The following is a 13205-nucleotide window of genomic DNA, read 5'->3' as shown; positions in this document are numbered from 1 at the left end:
CTAGAGTCGCTGAATGGGACTCGAACCGAACGTGTGGCCCCTCTAATCGATTCCTCTTTCGAAGAGCAATCCATTGGTGGTCACACGTTCGGTTCGAGTCCTCTTTAGCAACTCCGGAGCTCAAAACGCGTTTGGAATTTTGGCCGCCTCCACCGGTCTTCTGGCCCACTGTGCGTGTGGGCCGCCGCCGCCGTCCGGACTCATTTTTCACAGACGAAGCGGTGATTTTCTTCGCATCTTTGCGGCCGGAATCGCGGCGAGGCTCGGACCATTATTCATCTCCATTAAAACGGAGCGAGTGCGGCCGCGAAAATGATGCCAGAATGATGACCCGCAAAGCGTAAGTAAATCGCGGCCAACTACGCGACGGCGCGGAGCGCGGCGCACAGCCAGTCGTTAATTTCAATGAAGGGAGAAGGGGAGTTGGCAGCTCTGGAAGTTTGTGCGGTAGTTTGCCCCGGCAAAGATGGCGGCGGTTGGCACCACTGTCGGACTTAAAACGCGCCGTAAATAAAGGCCGGGATTGACCGCACCACTGTGAAAAGAAGGAAGGAAACCATTTGTTTTTCTGTACATGTCTTCTCGAGGTGAAGGAAAAAATGGCGAACAACAGTACAGCCTTTTTTATTTCCTTTCTTTATAAATTCCATTCGGTGAACAAGAATCTCATTATTCCAATCTGGTTGAATGAAAGAAAATTATTGCATAAAATTATTATTTCTGTTTTTCGGCAGTAGTGTTCGTATTGGAAGAATGACAGGGATAACGTAACAGGCGCTTTTATTATAACAAACAATTTGAATACTTTACTAAAACAGCAACGAAACAGAGAAGCCTATGTACAGTGGCGCGGCACGGCAGGTGCGTGTCGCGCTGCCTTCACGGTGTGCAGGCCTCGGCCGGCCTCACACTGCCTTCTCGCGGCCCAGCCCCAGCGCCTCGGCGTGCTTCTTGGCCTTGAGGCGGAGGTCGGCGATGCTGGAGTTCTTGGACTGCAGCCGGTCCTGGTGCACGGCGGCGAGCGCGGCGAGGCCGTTGGCGAGGCCCAGCGGGTACTGGTAGAGGCCGCCGGGGGCCGAGCCCAGCGCGGCGGCCGCGGCGGCGTACTGCAAGACAACCACAATTAGTTGGGAAATACAGCAAGTACAGTGTGGGGGGTGTTCGGACTCCGTCCTCGCCAGCCGGTTCGACCACAACAACGACCGTTACCTGGTGGGCCAGCAGCGCCGGGTCGAAGGCGGAGAAGGGCGGGAAGCTGAGCCTCTCGTAGGCCGCCGTGGCCGCGGACGCCGCCGAGGCCGCCGCCGCCGCAGCCGCCGCGGACGCCGAGGCCGCGCTGGGGCCCTGCAGGCGGAGGCTGGGCAAGCTCGGCAAGCTCGGCAAGCTCGGCAAGCTGGGCAGGCTGACGAAGGGCGTCACCCTGCACGGCTCCAGCGGCGTGGACACGGCCGTGCTGTGCGGCGGCGTCGAGTGCTGGTGGCTGGACGTGCCCAGCATCATGCCGGCCGCGGACAGCGCCCCTGCCAACGGAACACAGCGTCAGAGCACGTCGGACGACGACGGAGCAGCAAAGAGCCAAGAAATAGTGGGTCCTAGCAAAGTCCCAATGTTGGCGTCTCGGGGCCGCATTCTCTCCAGCCACCGCGCAGACACACCTCGCCAAGTACGGAGACCTGGTGGATTTTCCGTCTAATTAAAGACGACGTGGTGGTGTGGCGGCGGCGCGGAGGAGGAAGAGAGCCAACAACAGATGTACGTGTGTGCCAGCCCTGCCGGCCGTGCCAGCAAGACGGTGTGGGCGTGCGCCGGGCGTGCGCCGGGACGCACCCTTTGGCCCTTCGGCTTAGCCTCCCCTCCGCCCCGCCCCGCCCCGCCCCGCCCCGCCCGGCCGTGATTCGGCTTCAACACAGCCTCACTTAATTCGATTACACTTGACTTAATCAAACAAATGGACAATAGAAACTCGGCGATCACACCAGCCGCTATACTGCTGGCGCCACCGCGCCCCTCTCTCTCTTTTACGCCCCGGTGTTGCCTCTTATTTTTTGTTTCGTTTTCGTCCATTATCTCTCACTCTCTTTCTCTTCCTCCCTCTCCACGGCTACGGCAGTGCCCGCTGTTTCGCAGGCAGAGGATGGACTCGACTCTATAAAACACTCCTCCCCGCGCCGCCGCCGCCAGCAGGCCAGACCGACAACTGTCCACGTCCATGCTAAGCAAAGCGCAAATAACGCCTCCCCTCCCCCCTCCCCCGTTCCTCCACCAGCATGAAATCCTCCGGATAATCAGTAATGTCGCACTGCGCGCGTTATTTATCTTTGATTGTAATCCTCCGGGTTCATGAATAATCCAGTTTTATTGCGTGGCGCAATGAAATTCTCGTCGGCGTGGACGAGCATGCGCACGCGGGTGATGAGAGGGAGGAGGAGGAGGGGAGGAGGGGGAGACGCGGCAGGGGGAGGGGCGGGAAGGAAAACCGCGAACTGCGCGCGCCACTGCCGGGATTCGAACCCGGAGACCGGAGGGCTCGGCGCGCTAAAACGCGACATACGGAAGGAAATGTACACGTCACGTTCGGGCGCCTCGCCGGGCCGCTCGGGGAGGGGGAGGGGGGTGCAGGCGGATTCCGAAAGGGGCGAGGCTGTCTCTCTCGCTCTCACGCGGGACGCCCTGGGAGAGCGAGAGAGAGAGAGAGAGAGAGAGAGAGAGAGCACTTCCTCCCTCCCCTCCCGGCCGCGGCTGCCGCGACGGGCCGGGGAAACAAGTTGTTGGATTACTCCCCAGAGGTTTGTCGCCTCCGACGGGCCGTCGCGGCGAGGCGCCGTGAGAGGATAGGGACGCACTGCCACTGCACTGCCCTGCCACTGCACTGCCCTCCTCGCAAAGAACGGCGGGAAAAAGGAAAAACTCGCCGCGGACAAATGAGTGGAAGGGAGCGGGAAAGTAGGGGAACGGCGAAATTAAACATGGATCCGGGAAGAGAAATTGAAAACGAGAAAAAATTACCTAACCGATGTCGGTGCAGCGAAGGTCGGAGTTACTTGAACCAAGGTTTTTCTATATTGCTAGCGCCTTTCATAGGCAAAACACGTCATCGTAGTTTGAATTTTTCAGTGTGTACACCGACAGTCCGGGCGACTCACCTTTGTGCATCTGGCTCTCGTGCTTGCGGCACTTGGCGCGCCGGTTCTGGAACCACACCTGCAAAACAAGGCTCACTTAGTGCAATGGGCCGGGCCAATTTATTTCCATCAGGAGGCTCTTAGCCGCTCTTAGCGCCCGCCCCGCCCGCCCCCAGGGGCGTGCCAGCAGGCAGGCGGGGTGGGCCGCCAGCCGCCCCCCCCACCCCGCCCTCGCCCCGCCCTGGTCCCGCCCCCGGCCCTGGCGGCGGGACGGCCCACCAGGCCGAGGTGAGGGTGCTAAGGGGGTAAGTGTTGCCGAGGATTACCCCATCGCATTCTACCAATCGACCGTTGAAGCGGATCGCCCCTCCGGCCCTCCTCATTCCTCCACCCCCCCTTCCCCCTCCCCCTAGGAAGCCGGCGGGAAATAATGAGCCGCTCGGGGCCCATCTGTCTGGACCCTTACGTTGGCGCAACCTATGACCGCAATGTCCGAGAGTACGTCACGGATTCGCCATCTGCCATCCGCCAAGGCCGAGCGAGGGGGGGCGCGATCGAGCCGAACGTGCGCGCTCACCGCGTCGGAAGCGGTGAGCGGTAGCGGTGGCGTGTTTGGTATCGAGCTCGCTAATGGGACGTCGAATGTTGGTTCAAATCTCGACCAGTTCTTGTTTTTTTGTTTCAGAATGTGTTGCAAAAAATAAAAACGCATCAACGAGGCCCTACTACTACTGCCAAGGGCAGCTGCCCGCTACTCGCTGGAGTCTCGCTGGAGTCCCAGGCCGCTGGAATTGGCCGCGAGCAAGCTTGTGCTGATGAAATGCAGATGGGCACTCGGGTCTGGAAAGTCGTTAAACATACAAAGTGCGCGGCCAGCCCGGCCTGGGGGCCAAGGGGGGAGGGGAAGGGGTTGACAAGGCAGGGGGAGGGGAGGGGTCGCTGACGTAAGCCTCAATCACTTAATTCAATCGCTCGACTTGGCCGGGCATCCGAGGGCGGCCTTTAAATTATCTCACCGCGTCGCGGCTCGTCTCGTGGGGCCGGGGGGCGGGCCGGGGGCGGGCTGGGGCTCCGCGGGGGAGGTTTACGGTGTACGCCCTGGCGGCCTGACGGACTCCGGCGAGGCACGCCGCGAATGCCAATGGACTTTAAAAGCGGCTCCTTTTGAAGCTGATAGATTGGCCCCGCCAAGGACGCGGAGTGGGGGGCGGGGGAGGGGCGAGCACTGCTTGAGTTATACGCCCTGTCCTCGAGTTCCCAGCAAGTTGACCCGCAGGCTGACTCCGAAGAGTGTTTTCGTCGCTCTGTCTCTCTCGCACTCACGCGGCGGCCGGTGTGGGTGCGAGAGAGACAGCGACGTGGCCCGCGGTCCGTAATCGCTTTCACATTTCACTGGCGTGCCCCGAAGGTGCGACGACCTAAGCATGCCGTCGGTCCGTCGGTGCCACCTACCTGCACCCTGGCCTCGCTCAGCCCCAGCCGCTGGCTCAGCTCCTCGCGCATGAAGGCGTCCGGGTAGTGCGTCTCGTCGAACAGCCGCTCCAACTCGTTGAGCTGCTCGAGCGTGAAGTTGGTGCGGCTGCGGCGCTGCTTGCTGCCGTGCTGCTGCAGGCCGTCCCTGGCCTCCCGGGGGCCGGGCGACGCGGCCTGGTGCCGCTGCTGGTGGTGCGAGTGCGTCGCGGAGGACGTCGTCGAGGACGTCGTCGACGTGGACGTCGCCTTGGCGGGCCGGTCGGCGGGGCGCGCCGGTGGCGCGGCGTCCGACGTCGGCGAGCCCGGCTTCACGTCCTTGGCGTCTGCAACACAAGGGCAAGGCGTCAGTACTCCGCGCTGCAGGGACGCCTCGCGGTGCCGGCGTCCAAAGTCCCCGAGGCGCGGGGCATCGACGGCGAGTAGTACCGTTATTCGTCCCGGTGGCGTTGATCGAATGCTTGCGGCCCTCGGCACCACCGCGTCCAGAGGAGCTGGAGTCCTTCGCCCTGTCTCTCTCCCACTCCCACGGACCGCTCCTTGGCGTGATGAAGTGCGAGGGAGACGGAGCGACGAAAGCACCGTTCGGACTCGGCGGCCCGCTGGACCTTCCTCGGGCCTGAGACATGGCGGCCATAATTCGGCGCCAACTGTCCAGAAACACTTAGCGCCGGCCGAGGGGAAAGGGGGGGGCAGTTCGAACAACTTCGCGACGACTTCACGCTGAGGGGCGACGCCGAACCGGTCGAACACGGTCGCGGCGGCAGCGCGGAAAAGCAATGCAAAAAGGTCAACACCTGTTTTTTTTTTCTTTTTCATTTTTAAACCTTTAAATATCCATCCTACCTACATGAACGTTCAAAATTAGTTTGCATGATTACCTTTCTTTTTTTTCCCTCGCGGACAAAGGCGTGTGCACAGTGCCACAACGTACCACACAGTGTGTGTGCATGCCGGCCGTTGTCCCAATGGCCTCTGCAATCTCGCCGGGCAATTCGCGCGCAATCGCGGGCGCGACAAAGTGTTCCATTAGCCGCCCTCTGGTGCGCGTGAGTGAGAGAGAGAGAAAGAGAGTGTGAGTGTTTGTGTGTGTGCGCGCGCAAAGAGCTCTCCAAAACTATGCTCTAATGGTGACAAATCGGCGGGGTTCGCGACGACGAAGTCTCCTCTCGGAAGCGGCCAACTAGTGCAGGCGGGAGAAAAATATTGATATATAGATAGGAGACACGAACGTCAGAACAAATACCAAGAGCAAAATCGATGCTGATCTTTCTTCTGCGCTGGTGTTGTTGGTTTTTGTTTTTTTTGCAGGCTAATTCTGATTGATCTTGTGCGAGCGCGGGGGGCGATGGGGACCCCGAGCGCCGCGCTGGGTAGGCAGTCCGCCGACAGCCAGGGCTGCGTGGCGGCTCGGCCTACCCGGCAGGCGGCGTGCCCCTCACGAAGGCAGGGTAGGCCGGCCGCCACGCAGCCCTGGCGGCGGCCTGCCTACGGCACGGGGGCTTCGAGGGCGCAGCGGGCCGCGAACCAGAGAGACAGAGAGGAAAAAGCGGCTGTGTGGAATCAGCGGCAGTCGGTGGCAGCAGCGCCCCCGCATTGATTCCAGTGTGTTTGTTTGTGTTGAGTTGTTGCCAAATCAGGGCGAGCCAGCCTCAGCCAGCCTATCAGAATGAAACGTGACGCGGCGTGGCGTGGTGGTGCGCGGGGCGGTGCGTTGCCCAGCCTGCGCCCCTCTCCGCTTGACCTGGCCGGGCCAGCAGAGTGATTCCGAACAGTGCTTTCGTCGGTCTGTCTCTCTCGCACCCTGACGGAGCGGCCCATGAGTGCGACAGAGAGAGAGAGAGAGCGACCTCCCACTCTGAATCAGTCCGCTGGCGCCCTTCCCGTGTTCCAGCAGCAGCAGCAGCAGCGCGAGGGTGGGCGGTAATCAAATTGCTGCGGTTTATTTTTTATTTATTTGATTCGATTTGCCCGGATGCGCGCGTATTCGCTCGGTACGTGTGTCCGCCACCCTTCCCCTCCCCTCCCCCTCCCCCTTCCCCCGCTCGGCCGTCCTTGGATTGCCTCGGTCCTGCCTCCCCTCCCCCCGTCCCTCTTCCCTGATTGTCTGCACACACAGCGCGAGCGAGCGCCACTGCCGGGGAAATTGAATTTTATGTGTAATGAAAGTTTGCGGGTGCATTTATGCACCTATAACCTCGGTGACCCCCTCCCCTTCCCCTTCCCCTCCCTTTCCGCGTAAGATAAAATAAAATTATCCAGATGGACGCGTCGTTGGAAAGGGGACGGTGAATCCCCGCAGCACGGCCAAAATGCCAGGGCCACTGACAAGGGCCAGAGCGCCGACGGGGACACACGTCAAGGAGGGCCCGAGGACTGGCACGCCGTGGAGCGAGTACCATTTCGCGGCTTGGATCGGACGCAGTGGCATCCTTCGCCTCCCCCTCCCCCTACCCGCACCGCGCCGCACCGCGACAGGCAGATATTAAAAGGACACACAAGCTAATCAAGGAACTTGTTGAGCGGGTTGCCGCGCGGGGAGTCCTTGGAGGCGAGGCACGCCCTGGGCACACGCCCTGGGCACGCCGTCGGCGAGGTGCGTCCCCAGGGCCTCAAGGCGGAGAAACAAGGAGGCAAACAACCCGCCCCTCCCCTCTGCCTCTCCCCGGGAACGTAATTAATGAAGTGGAGTGCTTTCCTGTAGTGTAGGTGATCCCGACCGAGGCGGCCCTGCCCGGCCCGGCCCGGGGAGTCGGGGCGCCCTGCAGGCCTTGCCGAGGCCCTGCAGGGCGGGCGGATTTAGCGCTAAAGAGGGTGTAAATTTGCTGTCGGCCGGGACGACGGCGCGCCGGGACCGAAAAAGGGGAGTGGAGGGGGGAGGCGCTCCGAGGAGCTCCCCGCGGCAAAGCGGGCGAAGGGGGTGTAGTGGCGGTACCCCACCCCACCGAGCGTCTCTCACGACACCGACGCTCGCGGCCGGAGCGAGGGGTATCGATGGGGTGCGCCCTCGTCGTTTGTGTCCCCGACGCCGATTGGCACACTGCTTCCGAGAAGAGTCGCTCCGTACTCCGTCTCTCTCGCAACCCTTCCTGACCGCCATGCGAGTGCGACGGAGCGAAGAAACGTCTCTGTTCGGAATCACTCGGACTGCCTGCCTTCGCGGAGGACCAAGCAGTACTCGGGACTCGAGCGGGTCATCCTGGGCGAGGGAAAAGCGATACAAGTGGCGGTCGTGAAGCAGGAAGACCAGCAAGGCCGTGAGACGAGGGGTGGGGGAAGCCCGCAGCGGGGCGCACACATACACGCACACGCACACACACACGCACGCACACTACGGTGCAATACGGGGAGTGGCGGGCGTGCAGCGGCGTGGAGCGGCCCCTGGGGAGGTATTAGTACCAACAACAGTCGTATTTAACGTAATGTAATAGAAGAGAGAGGGTGCAGGCAGCCAAGGCAGCCAAGGCAGCGGCGAGACGAGCCCAAGACTCCCCCACCCCTTTGCCCCTTTGCCCCTTTGCCCCAGGCCCAGCTTCACGCCGTCTCGCTCGGCGGGTGCCGTCCAGAGACTGCCCCGGGCCGCCTGGAGAGGCACCCACCCTGTGTAGTTAGGAAAGGTTAGTATTGTCTCCAAGTTGGTCAAAACGGTCACAAATGTCTGTGAAAAATCGTGTTTTGGGCCGACTTTAAGCATCCACTGCGTCTGATCCGAGGCGGTATGGCGCCCTCCCTCAACGGGCAATTGGTCTTTGGACCTTCCTTTTGCATGCCTTTGTTACGGAGTGCGATTATCTGCCTTAGTTTGGGAGCAGTATTGCCGCAAAGTTGATCAAAACGGTCACAAATGTCTGTGAAAAATCGTGTTTTGGGCCGACTTTAAGCATCTACTGCGTCTGATCCGAGGCGGGATTACGTCCTCCCTCAACGGGCATTTGGTCTTTGGACCTTCCTTTTGCATGCCTTTGTTACGGAGTGCGATTATCTGCCTTAGTTTGGGAGCAGTATTGCCACAAAGTTGATCAAAACGGTCACAAATGTCTGTGAAAAATCGTGTTTTGGGCCGACTTTAAGCATCTACTGCGTCTGATCCGAGGCGGGATTACGTCCTCCCTCAACGGGCATTTGGTCTTTGGAACTTCCTTTTGCATGCCTTTGTTACGGAGTGCGATTATCTGCCTTAGTTTGGGAGCAGTATTGCCGCAAAGTTGATCCAAACGGTCACAAATGTCTGAAAAATCGTGTTTTGATCAACTTTGCGGCAATACTGCTCCCAAACTAAGGCAGATAATCGCTTTCCGTAACAAAGGCATGCAAAAGGAAGGTCCAAAGACCAAATGCCCGTTGAGGGAGGACGTAATCCCGCCTCGGATCAGACGCAGTAGATGCTTAAAGTCGGCCCAAAACACGATTTTTCACAGACATTTGTGACCGTTTTGACCAACTTGGAGACAATACTGCTTCCGAACTAACTCGAACTTAACACCACCTTTCGTCCACCTTTGCCAAACAAACGCGCGTTTACAGGGCAATGGGAACCTCAACGCCCGACGAGTCCAAGCCCACCGGGAGCTGCCAGCATTCTCAACCGAACAAACAACACCAAACATCTCGCTCCATCTTTGCCGATTCGCACCCTCCCCTGCCCCTTGCGCACTTGACTGCTGGCGCCCTAAGCACGCCTCGCTCTTCCCTGGAGGTTCCCTGGGGGCCGGGGCCGGCCGGGCCGGGCCGGGGCGGCGACTCGAGATTCCGATCAGAGTAATAGCCGATGTCACGCCACGAATCGATGGCACTGCATCGCGCTGCAGGCGATACGGGACACTGCCTCCGTATCGCTCTGTCTCTCTCGCACGCACGCGGGCCAAGTCCCGAGGGCCCCAAGGCCCGAAGGGGTGCGAGGGAGACAGCGACAGCCTGCTGCATACACTGCTGCATCGCCTCGCTCAGCCTGTCCGGCCGCGGCTGAATCTTTAAGGCCCGAGGGTTCACACCCCTGCAACCCCTTCCCACTCCCCCCACCCCTTTCCGCGCCGCGCACACGAACCGTAATCTAATAAACAGCGGGAGGGCAACGAGATGTTTGGCACGGCCGCGTAGATCACAATTCGTGTGAAATGTGGCCCATCCGCTCCGAGCCGCCCCGCCGCCCCGCCGCCCTCCGCGGCCCCCTGGATTCTGCATATGTCTGGCCGTGTTATGTGGGCTCGTCTAACTGCCCTCTGGCTCCACCCTCTGCTGGTGGCATAGCGGTGTGTAGCACTATTTCATCCGGCCGACAAGCGGATTCTGCAGGCGCGCCGATTCGCCGTCGAGTTCGAGTTCGAGTTTGCGCGCGTTCCTGTTTTTGTTGCGGGTCGTGCCAGCGTGCCTCGGCGTGCCTACACTCGCGCTTTGTCACTTCACTCTCAGACCTTTACTGATTATTTTTTCTATATTGTACCATGAGTGTGAGAAAGACGTGAGAGTGACGAAAACGACTCTCTAAAGTAGTCTGCAGCTCGAAAACTGGAATGTTTTTCGCCGGTCCCCATAGTGTGCCCGCCGCCCCCGCCCCGCCTTGCACCTGCACTGTGTACTCGCCCCCACCCCGCCCCCCTTTCCTGTTTGTGCTGGAGGGTGGTGGCGCCGAGGCTCCCGCCGCCCCGGCCGCCCCGGCCCGGGATTGCTTGATGGAGCTTTATCCGATTAAACTGATTACTAATCTAATAAAATGATGGTTGGCTGTGTCTAGTTTACACGCCGGGCCGACAGGCCGACAGGCGGCGGCCCGTCTGCGCGTGCACTGTGCACTGTGAGTGCGGTGCGGCACGGCACGGCCGGTTGCAGGGGATGCTGCAGCAACGGTACCTTGGTGGAGGGCGGCAGAGCCGAGGGCAGAGCGCTGCCGGAAAGTGTCGGAAAGATTTTTGTTGTCTAGCTGTCTCACTGATCAAGCTTAGAGAAATCCTCGAGCATCTAAGACAGAATTCTCTACCCGGAAACGACCAGATCTGTACCCGAAAACGGTGAGATAAGATCTTTTGAACAGAACCTCCCGAAGGGCAATCCTTTCACATGCACTGGAAGAAAAAACGAAGTACACGTGCACACGTAGGCTTACCTGCTGGCGAGTCCTCGTGCGCCGACCCGGACGTGCAGGACGACCGCGAGTCCTCGGCGTGCGCCACGACGGGGGACTTGGGCGAGGTGGGCGAGGTGGGCGTCGACGACGGGCTGGCTCGTGGTCCTGGCGGTGGCGGCGGCAGCGCGACGGCCGCCCTGGCGGGGCTGGCGGGGCTGGCCGCGGCGACGGGGCTGGCGGGACTGGCGGGGCTGGCGGGGTCGGGGGAGGACACTGTCACGGGGTCCAGCGGGGACGAGCGGCCCGACGACAGCGACGCGGCCGGGGACGCGGACCGCGAGGGCGACGTCGGCGGCGACGGCATCATGGAGATGCTGGTCATGCTGGTCGGCAGCGTGCTCAGGTCCTCCGGGATGCTGATGGGCTCGCGGATGGCGACGTCCAGGCAGAAGCGGGCCGCCGCCGCCACCGCGGCCGCCGCGCCGCCCGGCTCCTGGAAGCTCTTGGACACGAACTGCGTGAGCTGCTCCATGGCTGGCTTGGTGGCGCCGCGGCGCTGCGCTGGGCGCTACGGGCCGCGCTACGGGCCGCGGGCTCGCCTTGCTGGCGGCACAGCGGTGTCCATGGCGCGCCTCGCGCGGGGAGACTGGGAGCCATGGCCAGCCATGGCGCCTCCGCCCTCCAACGCAACGAGCGCAGCGGCGGCAGCGCGCCCCTCGCAGGCCACGCCCACCCCACCGCAGCGCGGCGCAGCGCGGCGCGCCCCTCCAGCGGCACGGCCAGCACGGCCAGCACGGGGACGGGGCGGCGATGATGAAGACGAGAGTCAATGATGAATGGCGCGGAATGCGAATGGAGTATTAAAACGAAATCAAGGCGGCGTGTCACCGAGAGGGCGGACCTGGCTGTAGAGTGGGGGCCTGGAGGACGGATGTGCAGCGGCTGGAGCATGGAGAACGGGCTGACGTGGGCCTGGAGAACGCAGTCTGGAATCTGGAGGTGCTCCTCACTAGCTCTTAAAAACGGGCTAGTGTCGTCCTCATTCCGAAAAAGTGACTACCCTGGTCGGCCCCTGTCCCTCGGCCCCTCGCTGGCCCACATGGCGGTCGCCCCGATTCCGATGCCCCGACGTTCCGACGTTCCGGTTGTCAGCTCACGCCAGGCTGAGGGATGGCCCCGCCGTCGGCCCTTCTGGCTGGCCGTGGCTGGCGATGGCTGGCGATGGCCATGGCAGCTATGGCTCCCCCGTGCCGACAGCGCCGCGCCGCCGCGCCCTCATCGCGCTCTGTCTCTCTCGCGCCGCAGCGGAACGAGCCTCGGGTGCGAGAGAGACGCGGAGCGACCAGAGCACTACGTCCGGAATCAACCCGCTGGCAGCCCCACACATCATCACCAATCGCCCGCAATCATTTCTGCATCTGTTAAAATAGCAATCGTCACGGCGGCCCGGCCGAGCCCCGCCCCGCCCCGCCCCGGCGCTGGCCGTGATTACAGGCGCCCCCAGGCGGGGTGAGGCGGGGCCGGGCGGGGGCGGCAGGGGGCGGGGCCTGCCACCGCGGAGCGCGCTCATTGGCGGCCGCGGCCGGGGGATGGGCCGGGGGATGGGGTGGGATGGGTGGTGCAATGACGACCGCCGCGCTGGCTTCCCTGCTTCGGGGAGAGAGGCAGCGAGCGCACCCCCGCACCGCACCACCAGGCACCACCAGGCACCACCGCACCCACTCCCTTCCGTTACACCGCACGCCCCCGCCCCGAGCACGCCTAGCACGCCGCCCCACATTGATACCATGATGGAGTGTCTGAAGCCTGTCGAATGAACTTGACGATCCGCTACGGCAGGGCATGGCGTGGCGCGGCGGGGCGCGGCGGGGCGCGGCACCGGGCCCCAGGGAGCCTCCCAGCCTTTCCGCGCACACTTATCTGTATTTGAAAGGCGCCAGGCACGGCTCGGCGCCGCGTCATCTTTGTTCCACTCTCGCGCCGCGATTTATTCACCCATCAAAGGGAAACTGTCGAGTCGAAATGGCCAAATTTATTGTCAGCGCGGACTGGGTGCAAATGGATGGTGGTGATCATCTTTGCAGCTGCGCTGCGAATCCATTTCCGATTGCAGACAGCTGTCCTGTCCTGTCCTAGAGGCGTTAGGACTCTAAGAGTAGCTACGCCAGAGTCCTAAAGCAGAGGACGCTGGCAGTGGCGTGGATTGTGCCGATTGTGCCCGTGCCCCCGTGTGCCCCTCAGGTTGGCGCAGGTTCGCGCGCGCCCTCTGCAGGGACGAGGACGAACCTCTCCGTCATTGTTGTCGTACGTGGCACTGCCTTTCTGCCCCTTTCTGCCGCTGCCGCCGTCAGACTGCGTGAGACTGCGTGAGACTGCGTGAGACGCAGTGCGAAGTCAGCAGTCAGGTTGTGCGCCCTGGTCTCGGCCTTTCCTGCTGCTCGGCTCAGTTTCGTCGTATGAGGTGATGAAGCTACCCCGCACGCCGAGGTATGGCATCTGCATTGCCCGTTGTCAAACGCAACCCGCAGCGCGAACCAAGCGAGCCCATGGAG

The 13205-nt window shown here is 61.9% G+C and overlaps 1 protein-coding gene across 1 annotated transcript; it reads right to left on the bottom strand.

Moving 5' to 3' along the window:
* Positions 1-669: 669 nt before the first annotated feature.
* On the bottom strand, positions 670-11185 carry LOC117643021 (short stature homeobox protein 2-like). The gene is made up of 6 exons (XM_034381659.1): positions 11001-11185; positions 4575-4740; positions 3144-3201; positions 1364-1520; positions 1210-1255; positions 670-1106 (listed from the first exon to the last, which is right to left on the bottom strand). Exons 1-6 carry the CDS (start codon positions 11183-11185, stop codon positions 906-908), a joined length of 813 nt encoding a protein of 270 aa, XP_034237550.1. The 3' UTR covers positions 670-905.
* Positions 11186-13205: the final 2020 nt, after the last annotated feature.

This window comes from Thrips palmi, unplaced genomic scaffold (assembly GCF_012932325.1).
Source record: "Thrips palmi isolate BJ-2018 unplaced genomic scaffold, TpBJ-2018v1 HiC_scaffold_16, whole genome shotgun sequence".
In the NCBI taxonomy this organism is placed as follows: domain Eukaryota; kingdom Metazoa; phylum Arthropoda; class Insecta; order Thysanoptera; family Thripidae; genus Thrips; species Thrips palmi.
The sequence above is the reverse complement of the archived record's forward strand: the minus strand, read 5'-3'. Positions and strand labels throughout refer to the sequence as shown.

Coding starts and splice junctions, on each gene's coding strand:
- LOC117643021 (XM_034381659.1), bottom strand. CDS start 11,185: ATGGAGCAGCTCACGCAGTTCGTGTCCAAGAGCTTCCAGGAGCCGGGC. Junction 4,741..11,000: donor ATGATGCCGTCGCCGCCGAC/GTCGCCCTCGCG, acceptor CCGGGAGGCCAG/GGACGGCCTGCAGCAGCACG. Junction 1,521..3,143: donor CGAGAGCCAGATGCACAAAG/GTGAGTCGCCCG, acceptor TTCCGTTGGCAG/GGGCGCTGTCCGCGGCCGGC.